The sequence below is a fragment of the Theobroma cacao genome, chromosome 6 (genome assembly GCF_053813885.1).
Source record: "Theobroma cacao isolate CCN51 chromosome 6, ASM5381388v1, whole genome shotgun sequence".
NCBI classification, from domain to species: Eukaryota; Viridiplantae; Streptophyta; class Magnoliopsida; order Malvales; family Malvaceae; genus Theobroma; species Theobroma cacao.
The window spans coordinates 31,916,038-31,925,495 of NC_142644.1; the positions used below are offsets into that span (position 1 = coordinate 31,916,038).

The window sequence follows — 9,458 nt, forward strand, 5'->3', positions numbered from 1 at the left end:
ATATACTAATTGCGTCAGACTTAGTGCATGTTTGGTTTAGTATTTTCTTAATTTATCTATCTCTTAAAAATAAAAGTCAGGTCAAACATATCTTTTGAGAAGCTTTTTTAAAAAAATAATTTTTTTAAACAATAAATTTTAAAAAAAAAACTCCAATGAGGAACTTTTTCATCTCTTTTTTTAAAAATACAAGAAAATTTTTATTTTTATTTCAAAAATATCCTCCTTTGTTAAAAATAATTACAATATTATCCTCTAAAAAAAATACCTTCTATGATAATTTTAACAAAAATTATAACTTATAAAAAAATTTATTAAATAATTTTATTTTAATTTTAAAAATTATTATTTTTTATAAGAGTTTTATAATAACTTTTAAATTAAAAAAAATATGATCAAGCATGCTCTTAGAGGTATATATATATATACACACATGTTTAAAGATAAATGTTTTGGGGTCCCCATTAGTATTTTGTGTAGTTGGAAGGGCCCATGTGTTTTAAAGTCTGCAAGGCAACAAGGAGAAGAAAAGCATATATGTACATATCTGGCGGCACCCACAACAGGGAGCCTAAAGGCCAAAGACCAGAAACCGGCCATCATGAGATATTGGATTTTAATTTGGTAAATTGCCTTTGCCTGTGCCTCGACTTCAAATTCAAATCGAACGCCTAACGGTCCTTTACTTTACTTTACTTTACCTTTTTTTTTTTTTTTTTTTTTTTACTATGGTCCCAATATACTAGTTGCAAAAAGAGGGCCGAGCCCTGGCCTCCTTGCTACTTTTTCAAAAGATATGATATGCACTGTTTTAACGCCAAATTAACAAAGACAAGCCTGAAAAGTGGTCCCTGCACTGCACTGCACTTATTCAACAATCTATTTATTGCATTTATTAGCTTTGCTCCCCCACCTTTTTTTTTTTTTTACCTTGTTTCTTTGGATTATCTTATTTTCATTCATGTAAAAAATTATTTATAATCCAATCCAATAATCACATTCTTTGAAATAATTTTTCAATTAATATGACTTTCAAATAATCACAAATTTTTATATGTAAAACATATAATTTCCAAAATAGACTAACCAAAACTACATTAGTTATTTAAACAATGCAGTAGTTAAAATATTAAATTATCTTTTATTTTATGAACAATTATTACATAATTATTTTTAAGCAATTAAAGTACGTGAGAATAAATACTATTATTATTATTACTAGTACTAGTACGGAAATAAGTTGTCAGATATGTATATATGCATGTATGTCAATGAAATAAATTACGGGTAATTCCTGAATCGCGTAAAAAAAGGGGTTGTCGTCCGTCGAGCAAAGTAAAGGTAAAGGAAGGTGTGGCGTGTACAAGTATATATGGGTCTACTCTCTACATGCAGCGCAGGGGAGGGGAGGGGAGGGGAGGGGAGAGAGAAGAATAGAAATACTAAGTGCCAAATTAAAAAACGAAAATACAAAAGTGGAGGCTCAACAACAACAGCAGCAGCAAAGGGACTTGGAGTGGTGGACATCTTCGCAGATTTGCCAGACTTGTCTTTACTCTTTCCCCCATCTATCCCCTTTTTTTCACTATCCGACGGCAATGGGAGTAGGATCAGGAACTTCTTCCAAGCTCAAAAATGCAGCCAGGAAGATGATGGTTGCTGCATGCGGCTCCTTCTCCAGGAATAGTCCTCCTCGTGTAAGCTAAGCTCCCCTTCTCCATTTTATCTTCCATATCAGATGAACGTTGGATTAATTAAAGATCCCTTTTCTATGGAATATGGCAGTCTTACTCTTTACATTGTCTGCTGCGAATTTCTAACTTCGTTTTTTTTGGGTTTCAACTATAATTTCTATCGTTTCTGAATCACAGCTCTTCTCTTTTGAGTTTATAAAAAGAAAAAAATTCCCATCTCTTAGTGGACGACAGCTCTAATATTTTGTCGTGTTAATGGAAAAATCTGCAGATGTCGGTGTCACCCACAAAGCCAAAGAGGAAGTCGGAAGCTGAAGCCGGAATTGAAGCAGAATCCTTCACCAACCATAACGACCTTACTTCTAAGGTACCTACATTCAACATTTCCTTTTCTTTTTTCTTTAAACTTTTTCATTCTTGTCCAGGGAAATTACCTATACTATTAGGAGAGTTAAGAGCTCAAAAGGGTAGGCATTGTAATGTTATTTTGCGAAACTAGAAAAAAAAGTAGACTAGTATACACTCCTGGAATCCAATGCCCTCTCATCTCACCATTGACCGCGGTGTATATGAGAGATCTCTTGTTTATAGTAAGCTATTTGAGCTGTGCAAAGTTACCAACTTGCCTTCGCTTCTCATAAATTCCTTTATTCTCTGGATTCACGAGGCAACTTTTTTTATTATTGTGTTGTAACTCTAGATTTCAAGCTCCAATAACAGCTGGGTATTAAAAAAAAAGTTTGCTTGATTGAAGAAACAAAGCATGTGAATTCAACCTTACCCAAAGATCCATAATCAGCTGTCCCCACCACCGGCAAAAACCCATTATCCTCACATCATTTCCTACCTCCACACTTCCAGCTTCAACTATTCTGCTCCCTTTGAATTACTCTCATGTTGACATATGTGGTACTGTATTTTTTTTTATTTGGTTATAATAAAATTGAAAACTAAACAAATTCCTATTCTGGACGTATGCATGCTGTCCAATTTAGAACGATTCACTTACAAATACTATAATCTATTCTAAAAATTTCAGCAGAAATTTTGTATTAAAACCCAGATGTCTGCATCTTCCAACAAATGTGACATCATGGTTGGACAAAAAACAAATTATAAAAGTAGCACCCATCCACCTGATTTCATCTTCTTTTCATTTTTATTAAATTTTCTCTTATTTCATAATCTACATTAACTTCCTTATCCTAAAACAATCATTATAGTGATAATTAGGAGTAGAATATAGTTAACATACCAGAACATCCTTGATATTTTATTTTCATATTTTCATATTTGCATTTTCATTCCATATTAATTTGAATCATTGTATACTATTGTACCATTGCAATTTGAAAATTCTAATTGGAGGTTGAACATTTGAATATTGACCTGTTAATCATCAATATTTACAGATGTTTGAACTATGAGATTTACCTATACCTTTCTAGTGATTTTATATAGTAATTTTGACTTCGGTAACCAAAGAAAGTTATATTGTCCATTTTAGATCTGTGCAATGGATCCTTGAGAATGATAACAATATCAATCAATTTATTTCTTAATCATTCATCAGATTTTCTTATACTGCTATTCACGCATTGCAGCAGAACTTATGTGCGATATGTCTGGAGGTTCTAAGTTACAGCTCTGGCAGCAGCCCAGGGCAAGCTATTTTCACAGCTCAGTGTTCTCATGCATTCCACTTTTCCTGCATATCCTCCAATGTTCGCCATGGTAGCATCACCTGCCCTATTTGCCGTGCCCATTGGACCCAGTTACCGCGCAACTTAAACCCACCTGCATGTTCCCTCTCTTGCAACCAAAGTGACCCTGTTTTCCGTATCCTGGATGACTCCATTGCCACTTTCCGGGTTCATAGACGTTCCTTCCTTCGCTCAGCACGCTATGATGATGATGACCCTATCGAGCCTGACCACACACAAAATCATCCCCGTCTTGATTTAGCTCTGATTCCCCTACAACCAGCAGTTTTGACTCACCCCTGCTGCTTTCGGCGTCAGTCCTGCTCACATTCATCTTCTTTGCAAATGCCGGGCATTGGGCACAACTCAAACCATCATCACCATCATCATCACTTCAGCAGCTCCTCATCATCATCTTTATTGTTGCAACCTAGACAAACACCTTCCTACATGTGCTCCTCCTCAAATAGGAGACCTGCCTATCTCTGCATAAAATTGACACATCCACGAGCTACAGACATGGTACTGGTTGCAAGCCCCAATGGGCCACACTTGAGGCTTCTAAAACAATCCATGGCATTAGTGGTATTCTCCCTCCGACCAATTGATCGTTTGGCCATTGTGACATACTCATCTGCTGCAGCGCGCGTCTTCCCTCTCAGGCGCATGACATCCTATGGGAAGCGATCAGCGTTACAAGTCATTGATCGTCTTTTCTACATGGGGCAAGCTGATCCAATTGAAGGGCTTAAGAAAGGGATAAAGATACTTGAAGATCGTGCACATAAGAATCCGCAGTCCTGCATCTTGCACTTGTCTGATAGCCCAACAAGATCATACCATGCAATGAGCTTGCAATTGCCTATTCCAATACATCGGTTTCATGTGGGATTTGGCTTTGGCACCTCTAATGGCTTTGTCATGCATGAATTTGAAGAGTTTCTAAGACAGTTGTTGGGAGGTGTGATTAGAGACATTCAATTGAGAATTGGGGAGGAAGCTAAGATCATTAGGCTTGGGGATCTAAGAGGGGGTGAAGAGAGAAGGGTTTTGTTGGACTTGGGCGAGTGTGTACATGTGTCTGTGGGGTATAGCTATGTTGAGGGAGGAAATGATGAATGCATCAAAACAGGGGAAACGATGGTGAGTATAGAGGATAAAAGGGAAACAGATGATGGCGACAGAGACACTGCTATCAGCATTGTTGGTGGAAGGACCAGCAGTGTTGAGGGTTGGGATTACCATGATCCTTACATGGCTAGAAGATGGGCTAAGCATTTGCATGGCTACAGGTTCTGAATCTGGATCAACCAACCTAAATCCTACCGTAGATATGGATATTTCATTCATTTCCTCGGGGATTTTAGTCATGTAGGACTTCTGATCTCCTGATCGTTCAATCAAACAGCTAATGCTCAGTGCAAAAGATGTTTATAAATCCAAATCTAAGATTTAAAAAATATATATAATCTAAATTTTTTGCTCCTATAGATAGAATCTGATTCACGATGCCATTCTTGAAGCTGTGAGCCATATATGAATTGCAATTTGCAATACCACATGTTCGTTGTTTATTGAGTCAATTGATCATTGGTTAGGCATAAACCAAGAGTGGAATTGTTTCAATCATATGAATAGTTCAACTACCATCTATTCACTTATCATTTGCATGAGTAGAGTTGATTCAGATTCTTCCTATCAAAATCATGCTTCTTTCATAACACTAACATCTGCTTTATAATTTTGATCAAGCTTATTCCTTTGGTTATGGAATTTTGTTTTATATGACTTGTTTGGCTATTGGTTATTTGAAGGGGACAATGTTAATGGCTTTTAATGAATGGATGGTGTCTGATCTAATTATGGTATTGCAATTTATGATGTAATGAGTGGAAGGCATCTCTTTTTCCTTGTTCAAATTTGTAACCTGGTTTGGGTTTTTAGTTGTAAGTGATTAATGAGACAAAAAAAGGAGTAAGATAAGTATTTGAATAACTGAAAGGAGCAAGTAGTATATTTGGAAAGCATTTGAAGGGAGTTTGAAACTAGAGGAAGGTAGGTTTGTGTCATAAATTAGCAATTGAAGAGGGATTTGAAATCCCATAATTGTAACTCAAACATTAACAAAGTGGACCATTACATTACCCCTACAATCATAAGGCAAAGATGTTGTATTAGTATTGTAATTGTAAATTAACTATTAATTGTTTGAATTGTAAGAATGTGGAATAAATTCACCCCTGCAAATTTCTATTTTTCAACATTTAATAAATGCCCAAAGTATACAAGTAAAAAAGGGCGTGGGGAGCAGCAGCCAGCGGGGCGGGTTGGGGTGGGGTGGGCTTGTTTTTAACCATCTCCTTTGTTTAACTTACACTCGGCAGTGGGCGCAGCAGGGGGCAAACTAGTTTCTTCTTCGGTGGATTTGGTGGGGGAATAGGGATTAGGGATTAGGGATGTCATACTTATTAGAGTGAAAAGAACAAGGAAGAGAATGGATATGTATCATCCGAGGCTCCAAGCTCATCTTCATCATCCTCATCATCAGGAAGAGATGCTTCAAAATCTCAATCACAAAGGAGCTCTAGCAGAGCCTTGCCTCGTCTTGACTTCTGATCCCAAGCCTCGCCTCCGTTGGACTGCGGACCTCCACGATCGATTCGTCGATGCCGTCACTCAACTTGGCGGCCCCAATAGTAGGATTTTCCATCCCCCTTTTATTTCTTTTCTTTTTTTTTTTTATAAAAAATGTTATACTATTTCCGTCTGGGTTTTTAGGTTTTCCCAAATTTTTTTTTATTTTTTCTCACTTTGCTTAAGTATATTTCTTTCTGCTTCCAATTTTATATTTTGCACCTTTTTTATTTCTTTGCTTTATTTTTTCTTTCCGAAACCTACCCACTTCAATTATGTTTACTATCCTGTTACCTGCTCACCTTTTCCAAAGTATTTCCTTATCACCTTTCTGGGATACCAACGAGACTCTGAATTTAACTTTGCTACATGCTCTACCCTATGCTTCGTTTCTTGTTTTGTCATATAGCACCAAAGCATCAACATGATTTCGCGCCTAACAACAGCCACCACTATTATATATAATGTGCTTCAGTAGAAAAACCCAATGTAGTCTGCTATGTACTACTTCAATTTAGATAATAAACTGCTTTCTTCCATACTCAGCAGATGATAACTGGTATTTGTCCTTCGTTATGTTGTACTTGCGTGGGGTTTTAGGTGTGTCATAAGCAGGCTTACCTTCTGCATCTATAATTTTCTTGAGTGTTTCAGCTATTCAAATCCCAATTCCCTATCGTTTTCTGAATAAAGACTGTAGCTTTTCTCTCGCCAAGTGTTTGTCAGTCTTTATGCTTGTTAGGCTTATGTTTGTTCTTGTTATCTTATTTTTATGCATGCATTATGCGGTAAAATGTTGAGCATCTGCTGTGGCCTATGTTTTTATTTTAGTCTTTTATTTATTTATTTTTACGGCTGACAATAGATTTAATTTACTTGAGCATTTACACCATCTCGCAATTAGATTTCTTTTGTTTATGGGTGACAACTGCAGAAGCTACACCAAAGGCCATCATGCGGACAATGAATGTGAAAGGACTAACTCTTTTCCATTTAAAGAGTCACCTCCAGGTTTTCTTCATTCTTGTCAACCTTTACCTTGTCAAAAAATTAATAAACTTGGAGATCTGTTTTGAAGCTTATTCTCTCATGGACACCTTGTCCTGTGGTATTTTCACCGTGTTACAGAAATACAGGCTAGGTAAGCAATCAGGGAAGGATATGGGTGAGGGACCAAAAGATGGTAGGTTCTGCTCCAACTCTTTTTCTTTAGTATATAATCTGAAACACATATATGCTACTATAGATGAATTTGGCTAAATTGAATCTACATTTGAAGTTTCTTTCACCAAATTAATTTAATTTCTGCCACTCTTTCTTTGATTTACAAGTGAACTAAAATTATTCTTTGGTGACTGATTTAAACTAGGTGTATGTGTATTTGGATAATAATTTATAAGGTAATCATGTGGTAAGTATTTAGAATTTCAGACTGAAGTTTCTTTTCCAATTTTCATGAAGGGATGTCTGCTTCATACCTTTTAGAAAGCCCTGGAACCAATAATTCTACCCCAAGTTTGCCAAGTTCTGACATGAATGAGTGAGAAATTTCATCTTTTGTCTGAAAATTAGGGGTCTTCCTTCAGGTTCACTGCTAGGTTCAAATCTTATGCTTAGTTCTGAGGGGAAATGAATTTTATATGCAGGGGTTATGAGGTGAAGGAGGCATTAAGGGCACAGATGGAAGTGCAGAGTAAATTACATTTGCAAGTTGAGGTAATTTTTCCCCTTCCGTAGTACTTTTCTCTTTTGTGGATGTGGCTATGAAGTGATATAAAGTGGGTAGTACCTCTAGGATGTTTCTGGGTTTTCATGCAATTCTACATTCATCTCTGAGCTTGTGACTGATGTCTTGGAGAAACTTGTTGTGAGGCTTATTATGCTTTGAACAAAGCAATGGGTTGATAGTGCGAAAAGCCCTACTCTACATTTTGGAAAGAACCCTCCAAATCAGAGTGTAAATTCCATTCTGAAGCTAGCTAATCTTATTATATTGTCTTGTATAGGCCGAAAAGCACTTGCAGATTCGCCAGGATGCAGAACGAAGATATATGGCCATGCTTGAGAGGGCTTGTAAGATGCTTGCTGATCATTTTATTGGAGGTGGTGCAGATACTGAAACAGAGAACCTAGGATTTAGTAGTAAGGTGCCAAGAAATTATTGTGTTGACCCACTTGGATTTTACTCCTCTCAGTCTGCTGAGGTGGTCAATGCATGTGGCCAAGATGAAGAAATGCCATCCGGTCTGCATTCCCAGAGGGCTGATTGTTCCACTGAAAGCTGCCTAACTTCACATGAGAGTCCAGGAGGATTGACAATGGAAGGATCTGCTGTTGAAGGGAAGAAAAAGATGCTGAACTTGGACTCAACAACAGGATCTCTGATCTGGGGTGATGCCAAGGTTAATCCCCATGGACTAACTGGATATGGCATGTAGAGATGGAAATGAGTGATATTCTTCTGTATGCTCAAGCTATTACAGTCTCAAGTGTAAAAATGCTGATCTATTCATGTCCGTGGAGTTGGCAGGAAATCCAAGTTTTGAGAATGGAACAAGTAGTCTCAAAATTGTAAATCCAAGTTGCTTATGCTCTAAATATCATACATTTAGTGTCTTAAACATATAAACTTGTGCGGCTGTGATTGGAAATCCATGTGATCACTGAAGTCCAAACTTAGAATGCCGTTGGAATTTTAGGCTTTAAATCTGAACTTGCTGTGTTGTTACAGGCAATTTGTGTAGGACAAAAGAGAAAATTTTGATTGAACATGATTGCCAAAGGATAGAGGGAAGCAGAACAAAGGACGTTGGGGATAACGAGATGGTAGGGTAGCAAATGGATTTTGGCTTTTGTTGGACAAAGTTATGCTGGTGAACGGTGATGATCAAATTATCAATTATACAAGGTGGGGGCGGAGAAAATCCAAAAGCCATATAAAAAATTGACATCCTCTTTCAATCACGTAACAATCAAAGACGAAAGGGACAGAAATTGCCGGACGGAATATAACTGGGTAGATTCCGTCCGAGGCCGGTCGCTACATGTCAATCTTCTATTTCATTATATATATAATACTTACTTTGTATGTTTTTGACATATGTATAATCTGGTATTAAAGATAAGAGATTATGATTTTCATTAGACCACTAAGCAGACAATAAAATAAAGACGAGTATCCCTTAATTTTGCTGACCCTGAGTTTTCACGTTACCTCTGTTTATGTGTATGCATTCAGCAATAAGAAAGTAAATAAATAAAATAAATGAATGACTTTAATTCTTTTGTGTGAAACTTGAAAGAATAATAATAATAATAATAATCCCAAAATTGCACAAAAAAATATAATGGTATAAATAAAATGTAGAAAGACGTAAAGAAAAAGTGAAGTACAGAGATACTAAAATTATTACGGTTATCGGGTTAC

General features: G+C 36.6%; 2 protein-coding genes across 4 annotated transcripts; both read left to right on the forward strand.

Moving 5' to 3' along the window:
* The first annotated feature begins 1,299 nt into the window (after window positions 1-1,299).
* On the forward strand, window positions 1,300-5,883 carry LOC18597375 (E3 ubiquitin-protein ligase WAVH1-like). Of its 2 annotated transcripts, none has more exons than XM_007026372.3 (3): window positions 1,300-1,697; window positions 1,966-2,061; window positions 3,299-5,883. In XM_007026372.3, the coding sequence occupies exons 1-3, from the start codon at window positions 1,599-1,601 to the stop codon at window positions 4,694-4,696; spliced, it is 1,593 nt and encodes a 530-aa protein (XP_007026434.3). In that variant the 5' UTR covers window positions 1,300-1,598; the 3' UTR covers window positions 4,697-5,883. The 2 variants fall into 2 exon arrangements, with proteins under 2 accessions (XP_007026434.3, XP_007026435.3); XM_007026373.3 differs by having other exon boundaries at window positions 3,302-5,883.
* LOC18597376 (protein PHR1-LIKE 2-like) lies at window positions 5,766-8,744 on the forward strand. Of its 2 annotated transcripts, none has more exons than XM_007026375.3 (6): window positions 5,766-6,093; window positions 6,936-7,042; window positions 7,160-7,214; window positions 7,493-7,571; window positions 7,678-7,747; window positions 8,038-8,744. In XM_007026375.3, the coding sequence occupies exons 1-6, from the start codon at window positions 5,892-5,894 to the stop codon at window positions 8,467-8,469; spliced, it is 945 nt and encodes a 314-aa protein (XP_007026437.1). In that variant the 5' UTR covers window positions 5,766-5,891; the 3' UTR covers window positions 8,470-8,744. The 2 variants fall into 2 exon arrangements, with proteins under 2 accessions (XP_007026437.1, XP_007026436.1); XM_007026374.3 differs by having other exon boundaries at window positions 5,768-6,093; window positions 6,966-7,042.
* The last annotated feature ends 714 nt before the right edge of the window (window positions 8,745-9,458 follow it).